The sequence below is a fragment of the Rhinolophus sinicus genome, chromosome 14, assembly GCF_057876585.1.
Source record: "Rhinolophus sinicus isolate RSI-liver-muscle chromosome 14, RSI-T2T, whole genome shotgun sequence".
NCBI lineage: Eukaryota > Metazoa > Chordata > Mammalia > Chiroptera > Rhinolophidae > Rhinolophus > Rhinolophus sinicus.
Window position 1 is genome coordinate 38,417,413 of NC_142514.1, and position 19,441 is coordinate 38,436,853.

Consider the following 19,441-nt stretch of genomic DNA (forward strand, 5'->3'; position numbering starts at 1 on the left):
ATTTTAATACATTTTATGAATTTCATTAATATTTTTCACTACCTTTTGGGACAACTGCAGGCGCCTTGACATATCATAAAATTAAGAAAATTACTGTGTTGGAGGAGATGACCAGCAGAAATGGGTTAGCACTTTCAAAGCCACACTGGACCCTGAAAGTGGGAAAGGGAGCACAAACACTCAACTGGGATGCTCCAAAGAGTTACCATCAACTTTCCAAATATTGCTGTTTACTCGCTAGCCTGCAAGCTCTCTGCTACAGGCAAGGACTAAATCTTGTTCACCATAATATTCTGAGTGCCTAGCATATACAAGATTCAACAAACAAAAAAGATGAAAAAAACAAACAAAACAAATCCCCAAACCTTACAACCAACAAGTTAAAAATCCCCAAAAGCTTTGTAGAACAAATGAACAAAACAGACCATGTGTTATCCATACACCATCCCAGCACATGACCACAGTGGCCAAAATATTATAGGACCCATAACTGGAAAGCAGAGAATACCATATCCTACCAGCCATTATTGACTAAGTACCCACTACCTTCTGGGCCCTGGAGTACTTAGGAAGTGCTGGGGATACAGCGAAGCACAACAGACACAGTCACACGGTGCCTCTAGCGCACTCAGGCCTGAAAGAAGCTTGGACTCCAGACACACAACAACCACCTGATCACCCCAGGCGTGCAGCGGCTTCATACCGCCTTCTCTCTTCCTCTTTCCTGATTAATTCCTACTCTTATTATGGGATAGGGGTGGGAGAGAGCCTTAACTTAGTTTGTATTACGCATTTTTATACTACAAAATGTTTCTAACATCCAGAAGTGTGCAAAGAATAAAACAAACTTCACATTTTCTCTTTTGTGAGATAAGGTTACCTTGGAGTGTGAGAAATGAAACAGGCACTTGTAGGGTGCTCACCAGATGTTTGTTCTACCTTTTCTTCCTCCTTGGGGGTGGAGACTATGACTTTATCTTCGAATCCTCAGTCTCTATCACAAAACAAGGTGCTCAAAAATTGTTTGAGGGGTGGCCGGATGGCTCAGTTGGTTAGAGCACGAGCTCTGAACAACAAAGTTGCCGTTTCGATTCCCACATGGGCCAGTGAGCTGCACCCTCCACAACTAGATTGAAGACAATGAGCTGCCACTGAGCTTCCGGAGGGGCAGCCAGATGGCTCAGTTGGTTAGAGCGCCAGCTCTCAGCAACAAGGTTGCCGGTTCAATTCCTGCATGGGATGGTGGGCTGTGACCCCACAACTAAAGATTGAAAATGGCGACTGGACTTGGAGCTGAGCTGCACCCTCCACAACTAGATTGAAGGACAACTTGGAGCTGATGGGCCCTGGAGAAACACACTGTTGCCCAATATTCCCTAATAAAAATTAAAAAAAAAAAAATTTGTTTGAGCACTTACTCTGTGGCAAGCCCTCTGCTAGGAACTGATGACACGTATTACTCAGACCGAGCCTGCCTCTCAAGAAGCTCTCAGACTAGAAGTAAGAATGAATGAGAGAGCTAAAAAGAGAACCCACTTGGCAACGCTTAGATGAGCGGCATGGACCAAGGCCATGGTTTTCACTCCACACTCACTGGAGCTCCAGGAATTCCAGCTGTGTGGACGGAATCCTGGGACTGCAGCAGAGAGAGGGAGCTGAATGTCAGTGGGCCTCTGTTTAACCTCCACCAGAGTAGTTCCACGTTTACTGGTTTTAGGTACTGGACATCCAGGCCATTTGATGAAAAGCTTCTGTAGTCTAAAACCTCTAGTCTAATAGGATAAATATGGACTTTATGTAACACTGAGCTAGGTTCGGGTTCTACTTTTTTAGTTTGACGACTCTCAGCCTTAGTTTCCTCACATGGAAAAAAGAGATAATAGTGCTGAATGCACAGCCTTGTTGTAAGGATTAAGCAGTGTATATACTGATTGACACAGTAGATTCTCATGAATTCCTTTTCTTCTTATAATCAATATATGTAATTGCTCTGAATACTTACTGTTTAGGATTGAGAATATATATTACTGAGCCTCACTGAGTATCAGCTTCCGCATTTGGGATAGGTAATACCTACCCAAAAGGTTGTTGGAAGAATTAAATGTGACCGTGTATCACAGTCTTTTCTAGAGCACCAGCACACAGAAAGCACTCAGAGCCGGTGGCTCTCTTCTCCCCTCAAACACAGAAGCCCACTGATATTAGAGCGCTTTCCTGCAAAACACTGAGTGGACCTCTGACCTTTCTCAGATAACAGGGAGGGTGGGAGTGACAGTTCTTCCCTGGCCCCTCCCTCTTACAGACTTCCAGTGCTGCTGCCTGAGTCCCAAGGGAAGCCAGACTGCCTGAGGGCAGAGCTGGGACTCAGCACCTCAATTAAAAAGTGTGAGACTACCTTCTCCGCACTCATGCCCTCCCCCACATCCTCTAAAGGTAACATCTCCTCTTATACAAAGTACCTTAATTTGTCTCAAGTTTGTAAAGTCTTTTAAAGACTTTCAAAGGACACACTATTACTTGTAATCATGGCATTAAGATAGCAGATAATTGCATTTTCTCCAAAATTTTTCCCAAGGGTTGCTACTGAAGCTCAGAAGAGTCAAATAAAATGCTGTATGCCTTGCCAACAGTACAGTTCTCCAACTTTCCAGGCAACCCTCATGCTCACCTGAGTTCAGGGGGCACATGGTAAAGCATAAAAACGGACTGACGTCATCAAAATGGCGGCGTGAGGTGAGCCTCTGTAAAACTCCCCTGGAATTTACAACTAATCGAACAACAGTAACTCCACAAAGGACTCCCTGCACAGCAGACAGGCAAGACAAAGAGGCCCACTACTGAATTCACCTACAGGTGGGCGAATCGCGCGAGCAGGGGAGGAGGGAAGGGAGAAGTGCGGAGACGGAGACGTGAGGGCTCAAGACGCAGAACGAACTCAGTGCTCCGAGCTCGCTGCATCCCGGAACCACCGCAGCTGCGGGACAGGGAAGAACTCAGACTGCTAGGGCTCCGCTTATGGCCCACAGGGCTGAGGGGGCAGCATATAACACGGCTGAACCCAACGCTCACGGCAGAGAACTCCGAGAAAAGACTGAGGGAAGAAGGCTGAAAACGGTGGTTTAAGCCCTCACTGCTGAGCAGAGAACAGCGCCTTAGGCACTGAGACTAGCCGCCCCCTCCCTACCCTCCCGGAGCTTGCCCCACCCCCACCTGCCCGGTGCTAGAAGCAAAACAATAGTGGTGTCAGATCAAAAGAACAGAATATTTGCTGTTCTGAGAACTGTGGACTGCAGACACAGATTCGCAGCCCAACTAGTTCAAAGGGGCAAAGAGGAGGGAGCTGTGGAAGCAGGACCGGCAATGGTGGTGGTCGCCGTCATTGCTCTGGGCCACCTCTCACAACTCACCCCGCCCCAGGCCCCACCTATCTGGACGGTTCCCTGTAGGAATAAACAGAACTGCTAAAACATACGGGCTCTGAATCTGGTGCAGGAAGAGCTTTGGAACTTCAAAACCTCTCCGCATACCCACACGGACACTGCGCCCTGTGACCCAGGCGAACTATTAACAGGAGAAGCCTGTCTCCCAGGGAATCCCCCCATTGTGTGAGAAGCTGGAATAGTGCAGAGAAAAGATAGCACTACAATGTGAGAGAGAGAAAAAAGGCTGCAGTCGGAGAGAAAATAAAACATTCTACCAACAAGTACTGGAAAACAAAAGAAAGACCTCTTCCTATCAACCTGTTGCAGAAGCCACTCCTGTAGATGTCTAGGAAGAGAAATAGTAAACCAGTAATTGCCATGAATAACTAAGGCAACAAGACAGCTCAGAAAGAAAGTGAAAAGTCTCCAGAAAAGGAACTTAAAGATATGGAAATATGTGACTTAAATGACAGAGAATTCAAGATTGCAGTTCTGAAAAAACTCAACGAGATGCAAGAAAACACAGAAAGGCAGTTTAATGAACTCAGAAACACAATCAAAGAACAACATGAGCATTTTACGAAAGAGATTGAAATTTTAAAAAAGAACCAAACAGAATTTCTGGAGATTAAGAACTCAATAGAAGAAATTAAGAATGAAATAACCAGCTTAGGTAGTAGAGTTAACCAGATGGAGGAAAGAATCAGTGATATCGAAGACAGAAACCTGGAAATTACACAGATGGAAGAAGAAAGAGACTTGAGACTTAAAAGAAATGAAAGAACTCTACAAGAACTTTCTGACTCCATCAGAAAGAGCAATATAAGAATAATGGGCATACCAGAAGGAGAAGAAAGAGAGAAGGGAACAGAGAATATATTCAAACAAATTGTTGATGAGAACTTCCCAAACTTGTGGACAGAACTAGATCCTCGAATCCAAGAAGCAAATAGAATACCTAATTACCTCAATCCCAACAGGCCTTCTCCAAGGCACATTGTATTGAAGCTGTCTAAAATCAATGACAAAGAAAGAATCCTCAAGGCAGCCAGGGAAAAGAAGACGGTAACCTACAAAGGAAAGCCCATTAGATTATCAAAAGATTTTTCAGCAGAAACTCTACAAGCCAGGAGGGAGTGGAACCAAATATTCAAACTATTGAAGAGAGAAATTATGAGCCAAGAATAATATATCCAGCAAAGATATCCTTTAGATATGAAGGAGGAATAAAGACCTTTCCAGACATACAGAAGCTGAGGGAATTTTCTAATACACGACCTGCACTACAAGAAATACTAAAGGAGGCTATTCGACCACCATCAACAGGGACAATTTGTGGCAACCAAAACTCAAAAAGGAGGAGAGTAAAGGCCTGAACCGGAATATGGCAATGGAGAAAGTAAGCGTGCTAAAGAAAATGGAATACTCTAAATATCAAACATTCTTTTACATAAACTTAAGGGAAACCACTCAAAAAAAACCCAGAACTGAAATATATACTGTAATAAAAGAAGAAACATAGGGAAACATCATAGAATACCACCACACAGAAATAACAGACATCAACAAAAAGGCAAAGAAACAATGGAGACACAGCTTTACCAAAAAACTAAAGATAGAATGACAGGAAATCCTCACATATCAATAATCACCCTAAATGTAAATGGACTGAACTCACCAATAAAAAGGCACAGAGTACCAGATTGGATCAAAAAACTAAACCCAACTATATGCTGTCTCCAAGAGACACATCTCAGCTACAAGGACAAGCATAGACTCATAGTGAAAGGGTAAAAATTGACACTCCAAGCAAATGGTACCCAGAGAAAATCAGGTGTAGCCACAGTGATATCAGATGAAACAGACTTCAGGGTGAAAAAGATAACAAGAGATAAAGATGGACATTTCATAATGGTGAAGGGGACTGTACAACAAGAAGACATAACAGTCATCAATATTTATGCCCCCAATCAGGGAGCACCGAAATACACCAAGCAACTACTAACAGAACTAAAGGGAGAAATTGACCAAAACACAATTATACTAGGGGACTTAAATACATCATTGACAGCTATGGATAGATCATCCAAACAGAAAATAAATAACGAAATAGCAGCCCTAAATGACACATTAGATGAAATGGACATAATTGACATTTATAGAGCACTTCATCCTAAAACAACAGACTGTACATTCTTTTCTAGTGTACATGGAACATTCTCAAGGATAGACCATATATTGGGACATAAAATCAGCCTCAGCAAATTTAAGAAGATTGAAATCATACCAAGCATATTCTCTGATCACAAGTGCAAAAAGAAAGCAGGAAAAAACATAAATACATGGAGATTAAACAACATACTTTTAAAGAACTATTGGGTCAAAGAAGAAATTACAGGAGAGATCAAAAGATACATAGAAACAAATGACAATGAAAATACATCCTACCAAAATTTTTGGGAAAGCCATTTTAAGAGAGAAATTTATATCATTACAGGCCTATCTCAAAAAACAAGAAAAATCCCAAATAAGTAACCTCATGCTACACCTTAAAGAACTAGAAAAAGAAGAACAAGTGAAACCCAAGGTCAGCAGAAGAAAGGAAATAACAAAAATCAGAGCAGAACTAAATGAAATAGAGAACAAAAAGACAATAGAAAAAATGTGACAAACAGCTGGTTCTTTGAAAAGATTAACAAAATTGACAAACCCTTGGCTAGACTCACTAAGATAAAAAGAGAGAAGACACTAAAATCAGAAATGAAAAAGGGGAAGTTATCATGGACACCACAGAAATACAAAGGATCATCCAAGAATACTATGAAGGACTATATGCCACCAAATTCAACAACCTAGAACAAATGGACAAGTTCTTAGAAACATATAGCCTTCCAAGGCTGAACCATGAAGAACTGGAAAATCTAAACAGACCTATCACCAGTAACGAAATTGAATCAGTCATCCAAAACCTTCCCAAAAGCAAAAGTCCGGGACCAGACGGCTTCACTAGTGAATTCTACCAAACCTTCAAAGAGGATCTAATACCAATCCTGCTCAAACTCTTCCAAAAATTTGAAGAAGAGACAGTACTCCCTAACTCATTTTATGAGGCCAACATTACCCTGATACCAAAACCTGGTAAGGACAACACAAAAAATGAAAACTACAGACCAATATCTCTGATGAATACAGATGCAAAAATCCTAAACAAAATTCTAGCAAATCGAATACAACAATGCCTTAAAAAGATTATTCATCACGACCAAGTGGGGTTCATCCCAGGGTCACAAGGATGGTTCAACATCCGCAAATCCATCAATGTGATACATCACATAAACAAAATAAAGGACAAAAATCATATGATTGTATCAATTGATGCAGAAAAAGCATTCGACAAGATACAACATCCATTTATGATTAAAACACTTAATAAAATAGGTATAGAAGGAAAATACCTTAACATAATAAAGGCCATATATGACAAGTCCTCAGCTAATCTCATAATTAATGGTGAAAAACTGAAGCCCTTTGCTCTACGTTCAGGAACACGACAGGGCTGTCCCGTATCACCTCTGCTTTTCAACGTAGTGTTGAAAGTCCTTGCCAGAGCAATCAGGCAAGAGAAAGAAATAAAAGGCATCCAAATTGGGAATGAAGAAGTTAAATTATCACTCTTTGCAGATGACATGATGCTATATATAGAGAACCCTAAAGACTCCACCAAAAAGCTATTAGAAACAATCAACGAATACAGTAAAGTTGCTGCTTACAAAATCAATGCGCAAAAGTCCATTGCATTCCTATATACTAACAATGAAATCTCAGAAAAAGAAATACAAAAAACAATTCCTTTTGCAATTGCAGCAACAAGAATAAAATACCTAGGAATAAACTTAACCAAGGATGTGAAGGACCTATATGCTGAAAACTATAAGACATTTTTAAAAGAAATTGAAGAAGACACAAAGAAATGGAAAGACATTCCGTGCTCATGGTTTGGAAGAATCAACATAGTTAAAATGGCCATATTACCCAAAGCAATATACAGATTTAATGCAATCCCCATCAAAATCCCAATGGCATTTTTTAAAGAAATAGAACAAAAAATCATCAAATTTGTTTGGAACCACAAAAGACCCCAAATAGCCAAAGCAATCTTAAGAAAAAAGAACAATGCTGGAGGTATCACACACCCTGACTTTAGCTTGTATTACAGGGCAACAATAATCAAAACAGCATGGTATTGGCAGAAAAACAGACACATAGACCAATGGAATAGAATTGAGAACCCAGAAATAAAACCACATAAATATGGACAGATAATTTTTGACAAAGAAGCTAAAAACATACAATGGAGGAAAGACAGCCTCTTCAATAAATGGTGCTGGGAGAATTGGATAGCCATGTGCAAAAGAATGAAACTGGACTGCTATCTGTCACCATGTACCAAAATTAATTCAAAATGGATCAAAGACTTAAGCATAAGACCTGACACAATAAAATGCATAGAAGAAAACATAGGTACTACACTTATGGACCTTGGGTTCAAAGAGCATTTTATGAATCTGACTCCAAAGGCAATGGAAGCAAAAGCTAAAATAAACGAATGGACTATATGAAACTTAAAAGCTTCTGTACAGCAAAAGAAACCATCGACAAAATAAAAGAGGCAACCAACTGAATGGGAGAAGATTTTTGCAAACAGCGCCTCTGATAAGGGGCTAATATCCAAAATATACAAGGAACTCATGAAACTCAACAACAAAAAAACAAACAACCCAATTGAAAAATGGGCAGAGGACCTGAAGAGACATTTCTCCAAAGAGGACATACTAATGGCAAATAGACATATGAAAAAATGCTCAACATCACTAATCATCAGAGAAATGCAAATCAAAACCACAATGAGATAACACCTCACCCCAGTCAGAATGGCTATCATCAACAAGACAAATAGTAACAAGTGTTGGAGAGGCTGTGGAGAAAAAGGAACACTCATACACTGTTGGTGGGAATGCAGACTGGTGCAGCCGTTATGGAAGGCAGTGTGGAGGTTCCTCAAAAAATTACGAATAGAATTACCATATGACCCAGCAATCCGTCTCCTGGGTACCTACCCAAAAAATCTGAAAATATTTATACATAAAGACACGTGTGCTCCGATGTTCATTGCAGTTCTGTTTACGGTGGCCAAGACATGGAAACAACCAAAATGTCCTTCGACAGATGAATGGATAAAGTTGTGGTATATATACACAATGGAATACTATTCGGCGGTAAGAAAAGATGACATAGGAACATTTGTGACAACATGGATGGATCTTGAGATTATGATGCTAAGCGAAATAAGTCAGACAGAAAAAGCAAAGAACCATATGATTTCACTGATATGTGGTATATAAACCAAAAACAACAAAAGAACAAGACAAACAAATAAGAAACAAAAACTCATAGACACAGACAAGTTTAGTGGTTACCAGAGGGTGAGGGGGTTGGGGGTTGGGAGATGAGGGTAAAGGGGATCAAATATATGGTGATGGAAGGAGAACTGACTCTGGGTGGTGAACACACAATGGGATTTATAGATGATGTAATACAGAATTGTACACCTGAAATCTATGTAATTTTACTAACAATTGTCACCCCAATAAATTTTAAAAAAACAAACAAAAAAACGCCACTACACATACCATAGAGGTCTGGATTGCTGCGGATATATAACCTCACAAAGTTTTTTCCTGGTATTGGCAAAAGAGACCCTTTGATTCTGTCAAAGACCTGGAAAACAACATAGCAGTAAGTCTACTGAAGATTTTTTTTTTTAAGTTTAATAAATTCAACTACTGTAAAATTAAAACTCAGTTATTAGAGCTTTCCTGATGATAGTATTTTCAAATGCTAGTAACCCTTTACTTTTGTAAGACCATAACCAGTAACAAAAGCTTTAACATTATTTGATTGTTTAACCATAGAAGAAACAAGTCTCCAATACATTTAAAGGAAAGGTGAAACTGGTTTACAAACCTGGTAAGTGTCTACATCAAAGAATGTTTGATAGTATTCAAATGTCCAGAACGGGGAGCTTTTCTTCTGTCCAGCAAGTAACTGTCAGAGGTAAAATAAAACATACTGACCACAGAAGTAATTTCCTTCTTCCAAATACACAGACAGAAAGGGAGCTGATCTAATGGAAAATCAAGATGTATGAAAGACTAAGCTGTTTTGCACTCATCAATCAATTTTGCAATAGCTATGCTCAACCCTCGGCCTGATATAACACAAGCTTGGGTTTTAAAGTCACACCAAAAGGCTCCAAATCCTGGTCCCTCCTCTAGGGATTGGCTTTGTCAAATCACTAGATTTGTCTCAGTCTTAGTTCTCTTACTTAAAGAGTAGAGCTAACAAGTTTTACCTTCTAGGATTATAGGGAGGATTAATTACACATATGTATTATGTACAATAACGTGTGTGTACATACATATAGGTATATACGCACACATCAAACATAGACATACAGAAGGCAGTCAGGGTCAATATCTTTTTCTCCCTCACCCCCTCAAGATACTTACTATTATTACCACCTGAATTCTCAAAAATGTGATACATTGATTCACTCCAAAGAACTAAAAACTTAAAATACGCTGTTCTGACAAAAGAACAAAACTGCACATGAGGAAGGTCACGTGTCGCAAAAGCATAGCTACTTGAAAGCAGAATGCAGACCCCACGCGAGGACTCATGACTGCCACCTTCAGATAACTGAAGAGGATTCATACAGCGATGCAGAGGCACGCTGAAGCTTTGCAGGACAAGGGAAGGTACGATAGGCACATACTTTTTGTTCACTAAAAAGATAATTTTTTTCACAATTAAAGTTGTCCAAACAGTGGCTGCAGCCGCTTACGGTATTGAACAGCCTGCTTCGGGAAGTATTCAGTGTTGTCTTCCGCACATACCTTGGACAGCAGCCACAACTTGGAAGGGAAGTTGAGAAAGAGGAAACTGAAGGCTCTTTCCAGCCCTAATATTATATAAGATACTGAACACCACAGACTTATGTTCCATAAGCGAGGCCAAAGAATACTGGTATCCTCTTCCCCATTCACAGACAAAATTAAGACAATGGATAGAATGTTTTCAACTTTCAGATTTTTTCCCCCTATACATTTCTTCTTAAATGTTTGAAACTTGCTCAGTGTGATGGTTAATTTTATGTATCAATTTGTCTGGGCCATTGTGCCCAGATAGTTGGTCGAACATCATTCTAGATGTTTCTTTGAGGGTGTTTTTGGAGGAGATTTCCATTTAAATCCGTGGACTTGTTGAATAAAGCAGATTGCCCTCCCCTGTGGTTAGGACCTCTGCCCATCAGGTGACGGCCTGAAGAGAAAAGGCTGATCTCCTGAGCAAGAGGGACTTGCTTCTCCAGGAGACTGCCTTCAAGACTTTATCTGCAACACTGGCTTTTCCTGGTTCTACGGCAGAATGCCTTGGGACTCAAACTCCAGCTTCTTCCTGAGTCTCCAGCCTACCAGCCTCCTCCATCAGATTTTAGACTTGCCAAGCATCCACAATCATGGGAACCACTTCTTAGATCTCTTTCTCTCTATCGACACATCCCATTGGTTCTACTTCTCCGGAGAAATCTAATACAGTCAGTTCAGCTATGGTAATAATCACTCCTGTCTCCTGAGGGTGCCAATCACTTTAATAAGCACTTCACGGACACTAACTCTAGTACAGAGGGGAGGAACACAAGCTCTGGACTCACACTGCCGCGGTGTCAAGTTCCATCTGCCACCTGCCAGCTGTGTGTAATGGGGCAAGTTACTTAAACTCTGTGCCTCAGGTTTCTCATTTGTAAAACAAGGATGAGAACAGTTCCTGGCATACAGGGTTGTTTTGAGGATTAAATGAGATGACCCACGTAAGGAACTTTAAATGATGTCTGGCAGCTATTAAACACTGAACAAATATTAATATTATGATGATGATGACAATAGTCAATGTACTGTTTTCTTATATTTCAGATGAGGAAACCCAGGCTTATGCAAGTTAAAATACCTTACCCAAGACCAGATAGCTACTACTGGCTGGACCAGGATTCAAAGTTAGGCTGCTACGTCTGAGCTCTTGTCACAGTATCTAGTATATGATGGTATTGAATTTAGCATAAACTTTGGTACTTATCTGGATATTTCATGGAGTTCCACAAAGAGCACCTGGCACCCAAGAGCTCCACTATTTGAATAAGCCTGGGAACCCACTGCTATAAACTGCGTGCTCCTTTACTATACTAGTCATGATTCCATTTATAAAAACTAGAAATATGATTTTCCTGGAACACGACAGTGCACATGGAAATAAATCTTCATGATAAAAAAAGCCACCTAAGAGGCACCATCCTACTAGATGCAGAAACCTAGAAGTCTCCTTAGAATCCTCTCTTCCTTCTCTCACCCCTTGGTCACCAAGTCTACTGACGCCACCCTCTCTACCTCTGTGTCCAACTCTAGTTCAGGCTTCAACACTTCTCACCTAAACCACTCAAACAGTTTCTTACCTGGTCTTCTGGCCTCCAGTCCATCTCCCTCCAATTTATATTCCACAAGGTCACCATATCTTAAGTATCTTTAAATATATCTGGCCATACTATTTAAAATCTTTCCATAGCTCCCGATAGTTTTCTGAATACGATTCATACTCACTGGGTTGAGTCCTGCCTATCTGTGTAGCCTCATCTCCTGTCTTCCAAGTATATTTTGTTCCCAATGTATATGAAGATAGGAGATGTACTGTCTGTACTGTGTTCTTTCATGACTCTGTGACTTCATCAAAACTGTTCCCTTTGCCTGGATCACCCTTGCCCACCTTCTTCCTCTGGCTACTTCCTACTCTTTCATCAAGATTCATTAAGCTCACTGACTCCAGGAAGCTTCTGTAATCGCCTTCTCTCTGCTCCCACAACCTGGTGCTCCCTTCCACCATGGATGGCAAATGTCGGGTTGCCTATCTCTTTGTCCCCCCCAAGGTGGAGGCCATGTGTGATGCCACTTTGTGTTGCCACTGTCTGGCATTCTACCTGGCACACAGGAGACAATAAACAAATTCATGAACACATCTTTTCAAAATTGAAAGAAAAAAACGATTTCAAAGACAAGTTCAAACCTCAGTTTTGTCAGAGTCATTTCCCAGCAACTCATCGTCCTCTTCTCTCCCTGAGGCTCTTGGGGGTCCTCGCTGATGTTTGGGGGTTTCACTAGGATCTTCAATGCTTATTGTGGTGGCATCTGGGTTTGCTGCTAAAGAAATGGCTACATCACCAAATTCTGAAATCAATTAGAACATAAGGGCATCAGGGACCTTACCCACACTGGAAATGTTATGCTTTTGATTTAAAGACAAGCTGTTACAATCTCAACTTTGCTACAGACCCTGTCTGATACAAATGGCAAAAGTCTCTGAAAAGAATATCTCATCTAAAAATCAAGCTGACATAGAAAAATGATTACGAAGACAACAGAATGTGGAGTCAGACCTAGATTTTAGTCCTGGCTCAGCTACTTACCAACTACATGAACCTGATTAAGGAACTTAAAGGCTATAAGCCTCAGTGTTTTCATCTGTACAATGGGGAGAATAATACTTACCTTAAAGAATGTTGGAAAAGTTAGGAATATTACCTAGCTCCTTAGCAGAGTGCCTGACCCACGGAAAGTACCCAATCTAAACCTCTCTTCTTTGATTAAAATACAAAAACATTTAATGGAAGTTATTTTTTCCAGTGAGTCCTATGTAGTCCCTATAGAAAATATGGGGACAAAAATGAGAAGTAGAAACTGTGGAATAAAAATCACTTAGTCCCATCACAGAAAGGCAACCATTTTTAACTTTTGGTATATTTCCTTTTCTCTATATAGCAAGATTCATGCCAGTGATGATGTTGAACGAATGAATATTCATTCAACAAATATTTACTGCGTACCTACAATGTGCCAAGTACTAATTTAGGATGTGATAGTACTATGTAAACAATTTTGCATTCTGTTCTGTCTACTGGGAATTATATAAAAATGATATTTTTACATTATATCAGTCTTTGCAATGATCGTTTATGTGGCTACATACTATCCTATCAGCCGGGGGGTGGAGAGAGTAGGAGAGAGACACCATAAGTGCACACAATTATTCCACTGTTATTGGATGCTTGGGGTGTTTCCGACTCTTCATTATTACAAATAACGCTGTGAGGAGTGTCTGTGTAGAGAAAGCTTTTTGGGTTATTGCCTTAGGATGAACACCTCTCAGTGTGATCACTAGGTCAAAGGGTACAAACCATTTGAAGGCTCTTGAGCCACAGTTCAACTGCTTTCCAGAAGAACCTCACCAATTCACGTCTACAAGAAATGCCTGAGATTTCCTGTCTCTGGGCATACTAACAAACTTTACTTATTTGCTCCTGAATACAACTCAGGGCAGCTTAGAACTTGGCAGGACTGAGACAAGGTATCAGCAGGGCACCATTGTAACATTACACATATGGCATGAATCCTGGAATTGGCGGTAGGATGGGGCTCTTGGATAACTGAGCCCATTCTTACTGCCTGCCAGCTATGCAAATAGTTTTATAGACAGAACTACAGTGACTGAAATTAATTAGGTGGCTGATATGTTACCATTACTTAAGCTTCAGTCTCCAATGTTTTGTCTGTTGAAGCAGCATGAGACTCTGGAGTGAGATGGTCCTTTGTTTAAGTTAAGACTTTAACACTCCATGACCTTGGGCAAATGACTCCATATCTCTGAGTCTCTGTTTCTTCAACTATAAAATGTAGATAATTTTACAGAGAGATTTGGAGGATGATAAGAGATAATAAATAGTTACAACTATCATTTATTGACTGGACAGGGCACTGATTTAAAAAGATGAGGTCACAACTTTGCCTGAGAGAATCAGACCAAGACGATACATATACTTAAAGTCGCATATTTCAAAAGCAGTAGTTTACAGGGGGCAAGGGTATGCCAGAAGAAAAGCAGATTGACACATTCTAGGTACAAAGGCCAAAGAGGATCAAAGGAAGACACTAACTCATCTAGTTGATGGGCTTGGAAAAGACTTCTTAGAGAAGCTGCCATATATGAAGGATGGCCAGAGTGGTGGGGATGGCATCTCATGCGAAGGAAATGGGATGACGAAGACAGAAAATGTGTCTCGTGTTTGAGGAACAGCAGATGGCATAGTTTGATTGGAATGTAGGATGTGTGCACCTCTCACATGATGACTATTCACGCGTTCTGTTCTCTTATTCTTGCCCATCTTGGCTCCTTGAGGGCAAGATTGGTATGTTTCTTATTTCCACCAACATTCTCTGCTTCTACATCCTGGCATATCCCTTGCTATTATTTTGCCTCTGTTCCTTTCTTGACACAGTATCTTGTACCTGAAGGCTCCTGAACTCCATTTATTCATCTAACACTACCATTCTTCCTCAGGGAAGCTTTCCATGACCCACACAGTATCCTGTGTTCTTTTTTAAAGAGCAAAGTCCTTAACATAATTTATAAAGTCCTGCAAGATTCGGCTCTGTCCCCTCTCAAACCCCACTTTGTGATAGCCTGTCCCACCATCAGAGCTGATACATTGGCATTCTTTCAATTACTTGGAAAAACAATCAAGCAAATTTCCTCCCTCTGCAGGTACTGTGTATATGCTGTTCTCTATGTTTGAACTTTCTTACATTGTACTCGTATATAGGATGGCCAAGGAAGGCCTCTCTAATGAAGAGAGATTTGAACGGGGTGAGGGAACAAGCCACGTGGCTATCTGGAGTAAGAATGTCCCAAACAGAAAGATGACACAAAAGCCCTAAGCTGTGAGCGTACTTGATGTCTAGGAGGAAGAGTGATGAGGCCCGTGTGGGTAGAGCAGATGGAGAAAGGGTAAGAGTAGCAGGAGATGAAATCAGAGGCAGTGGAGGGCTGGATCATATACGGCCTCCAAAGCACAGAATGGGCTCTGGCTTTCACTCCTAGTGAGATGGGAGCCACTGGAAGGCTTGAAAGGAATGACACGATCGACTTAATTTTAAAGGACTATTCTGGCTGCAAAATATTTACTATAGCAGGGCAAGGGAGGAAGCAGGAAGACCAGAAGGAGGGTAAGGGCTATAATAGAGACAAGAGATGATCATGACCTTGAACACGGAGGGAGAGTAGTAGAGGTGGTGAGAAGTGGTCAGATGCTGGATATATTTTGAAGATGGAACTGACAGTACTTATGATGAAATGGATTACTCATATCTCTTCCTCAAATAGTAGTGAGATAGCATAAGTTGTGAAGGTAACCTGCCTGGGTTCAAACCCTGCTTTACCACTTCCTATCTAACCTGACGGCAAATTACTTAATTTTTCTGGTAAAATAGGAAGAATAAAACAACTATTTCATAAAGTTGACATAGGGATTAAACTAGTTAATATTTGTAAACCATTTAGAACAGTGCCTGCCATATAGTAGAACTACACAAGTGTTTATGAGACAAATAAGCATTCATCAATCCCTAGCCTAGATCAAGCTCTGGGTTATGAGTTATGAACGCTTCCTATAGCCCTTTCATAGTTCGTAGATTATTTAATATTTAAATAAGATATTTAAAAGACCATTTCACAAATAAATGTCTCCCTTACTAGACTGATAGCTTCATAGGGAAGAAACTGGCTGTTGGTTCACTCTGCTATCCCTGATAACTAGAACAATTGCCTGATTCACGGTCACACTCATGAGATACTTACTGATTCAGTGAAGAAATGACCTGATCATATTTCATCATAATTATCTTTTTACACTTTTATCTACTCCAGCAGTATAAAAAAAAAATTCTCCTTTATCTGTATCTCCTGTACCTGGTACAGTTCTAAGCACAAAGTAAGTGCTCAATAAATGTTTGTTGAACTAAAGCAGGGACTCTATATACATTTTCTGTAATCACTGTAATCAATACTAAATTTATGTTACCATCTGAAGAGCTATTTGGCAAAAAAAAAAAAAAAAAGAAAAAAAGAACAGCTGGTGTGGACAAATAGAAAAACCTGGGCGTGGCCAATATTCTTTTACCAAAATGTTTGAAATAATCTACTTTAATGTATGTGCCAGTATAGCAATGAAAATTTGTCGCTGTGACTGCAGAAATATTGATCATAAAGACAAAGGTGGGCACCCAACTGATGTACCTTCAAACTGCAAGTCATCTACAGCTGCCATTCAGCCAGTGGGTCTTCTCCCAATTATTAGGAAGCAAATTCGCAGAGGTCTAAAAAGGGAAAAATGAACAAACTTAACAGGATACCAAAATAAAATTTCTGCAAACAAATCTTATTTCAGCATTCGAAATGGTATTTGTTTCCCTTTTTAGTGGGGTTTGAAAGGTGTATATAAAAACAGTCATTTAGCCTTAGATATTATTAAAACTGTTATAAAGAAACTAACTGGAGGAGGCAGGTCCAAAGGTTCCATCCAACCTTACTATGTGTGTTTAAAGACCAGGTGCAGCGGGGAGATGAAAGGATGAGGAAGGGAAAGCTGGGGATTGAGAAAGGCGGCTGTGAGGACAGTGAAGAGCAAAGGCAGTTCGGCCTAGCCAGTGGTTAAGGTCACAAGCTCTGGGGTCAGACAGACCTGGGTTTCATTCCTGACTTCTGCTGCTTCTCGCTGTATGACTTTGGGCTCCTCGAGGTCTCAGTATTCTCATCTGTAAAATGGGTTCATAATGGTACCCTGTTTCCCCAAAAATAAGACCGGGTCTTACATTAATTTTTGCTCCACAAGATGCATGAGGGCTTATGTTCAGGGGATGTCATCCTGAAAAATCATGCCAAGGCTTATTTTCCGGTTAGGTTTAATTTTCAGGAAAACCCGGTACCTATTCAGACGGTGTTGGGGGCCATTAAATGAGACAGTAAGGCGCTTAGTGCACAGCCAAGCAATCAGCAGGAGCTGGGGTGATGGTGACCCTGACGACTGGGGCACCCTGAGCCCTTTGCAGGTCTAGGCAAGCGATGCCCAAGAAGCAGAGGCAGTGTTTTAGGTGGAGGAGCTGGGCCGCAGCGGCCCGGGCGGGCAGGGGATACCGGGACCCCTTCTTCCCGGGTCAGCCCCGCAGACCCGGCCGCCTCACCTCGGGGGGCTCGGCGTCCAGCCGGTCCCGGGAAAGCTCCGGCCTCAGAAGCTCCGCGTAGGTTCCGGTCCCTCGGAGTTGCCGGAAGCCGGAGATCCGGGGGTGGGAACTTCTCCGCCTCCTCCGGGTAGAGCCCCGCCTCTTTAAAGAGACAGCAGCACCCGGAGACGTTGCTTCCGAAGACCTCAGGGGTCGGCCGGTTTCCAGAGACTGCTCCCTTCGCCGTCCTTCCTGAGTGTGAGACTCAGGTTCTTCACGAGACAGACCTCGGCGAGAAGGTTCCCCTCCGCTCGCCTCGCTCCCGCGGGGCGCATGGAAATCTCGAGTGTGGGGTTTTCTTTCTGTTTGTTTATACCTCTTTTCTTATTGAAATATAAAATGACGTAATGAAGGACGATTGTGAAAAGAAAACAGTCATCAATCCCGACCCCAATTTCTTTGGCCATAAAAATGTAATTAACCAGTGAGGGAGTGAATGAGTCAGTTACTCAGAGTTCGTGCATGAGTGATCGAGGGCAGTGTGCCTGTTAATATGGGCACCCCAGTAGTGTGGTCATTCGTTCCTTCACTCCCGCGACAGTCTGCCTTCCGCCCCAGGGATGGAGTGGGGAGGGTTGTTTGGAGCCTCACCTGCTGCTTATTTCACCATCACTGATCTTAATTCCACCTTCAGCAGGTAGAACCTAAGCGAGCTTCACCTTAAGCCCATACCTCAGGCTTCTCACCTTGTGTCTGATACTGGGGGTCATGGCACTGCTGGAACACTCAACACCCAGACAGGTACAACCCAGAGGTGCAGGTGTGGGGAGTGGTTACTGCCTCAGGGGGCAAATCTTTGACCAATGGTGTCAACGCTGATGAATAGATGCTTCTTCCTTTCCCCCCTCAGATATGTCGTATAGCTTTTAAACTATCTTGCAGGATCAAGCAACCAAATGCCTTTGGAAGTGGCTGATTTGATAATGTGTCCTAGCAATGGCTCTCCTTCCTGGCCTCCTTTACAACCCCTCTCTTTCACTCCTGGTCCTTGCATTCACACTTACCAATAAAGTACTCATATGAGGAACCCACACTAAGGCATGTTGGTACCAAGAGTGGTCCCAGAAAGCAGCCCTCAGGTTGGAATTTTGGAGCTGGACCACTCACCAGTCAGATGGCAACAACAGCCCCATTTTGTGATAAGTGTGTGTGTATGATGTCGGGGGGTGATAACACCTAGACTATATATTTCTTCTCTTGGAAACAGAAGTAACCATTATCTTGATATATTAGTTATAATGACATGTAAGTTTTGGCTCAAAATGAAACAAGAATCAAAGATAACTGTACTGGTTTAATTAAAACAGTGATTCTGAACTGGGGACTATTTTGCTTCCAGGGGACATTTGGCAATGTCTGAAGACATTTTTGGTTGTCATGACTTGTGGAGTGCTACTGGCCACAGTGATTCTAGACATCCTACAATGCACACAGAGCCCCTCATAACAAAGAATTATTTAGTTCAAAATATCAGTGATGTCCAGGTTCAAAAACTCTGAACTCACATGTTCAGATTTCCTTAACTTGTCTGCCCAAGTATAGTAATAGGTGAGCCTGGCTGGTAATACTAATCAGACCTCTGCTTTGCCAGTGGGGGGCGTGGGCGGGGATGAACCACTGAGAGCTAGAACCCATCCACCCACACTTAGATAGCACGGAGAAGAAAGAGTTGGGGGAAGGAAGCTGATGAGCAGGTGTTGCTCTGACAAACAGGTATGGGGGGGATGCAGAGAGGACACTGAAAAGTATGAGCCTTGATTAGATGCTGCATGGGATCCTGACCGACTCCCTGGGCTTTCGTGAAGA

At 41.6% G+C, this 19,441-nt stretch overlaps 1 protein-coding gene across 7 annotated transcripts in view; it reads right to left on the bottom strand.

The window, feature by feature from the left end:
- Nucleotides 1-17,763, bottom strand: part of YIPF1 (Yip1 domain family member 1) — a 29,967-nt gene extending 12,204 nt beyond the window's left edge. The window contains exons 1-6 of one of the 7 annotated variants that reach the window (XM_019742829.3): nucleotides 17,597-17,761; nucleotides 17,098-17,170; nucleotides 16,653-16,732; nucleotides 12,591-12,724; nucleotides 9,447-9,527; nucleotides 9,113-9,200 (exon numbers count right to left, since the gene is read on the bottom strand). In XM_019742829.3, coding sequence (XP_019598388.1) covers nucleotides 9,113-9,200; nucleotides 9,447-9,527; nucleotides 12,591-12,724; nucleotides 16,653-16,683 — 334 coding nt within the window. In that variant the 5' untranslated portion in view covers nucleotides 16,684-16,732; nucleotides 17,098-17,170; nucleotides 17,597-17,761. Of the gene's footprint in view, nucleotides 1-9,112; nucleotides 9,201-9,446; nucleotides 9,528-12,590; nucleotides 12,752-16,652; nucleotides 16,733-17,097; nucleotides 17,171-17,596 lie in introns of all 7 variants that reach the window. The other 6 variants (XM_019742831.3, XM_019742827.3, XM_019742828.3 and 3 more) reach the window with 6 other exon arrangements.
- Nucleotides 17,764-19,441: the final 1,678 nt, after the last annotated feature.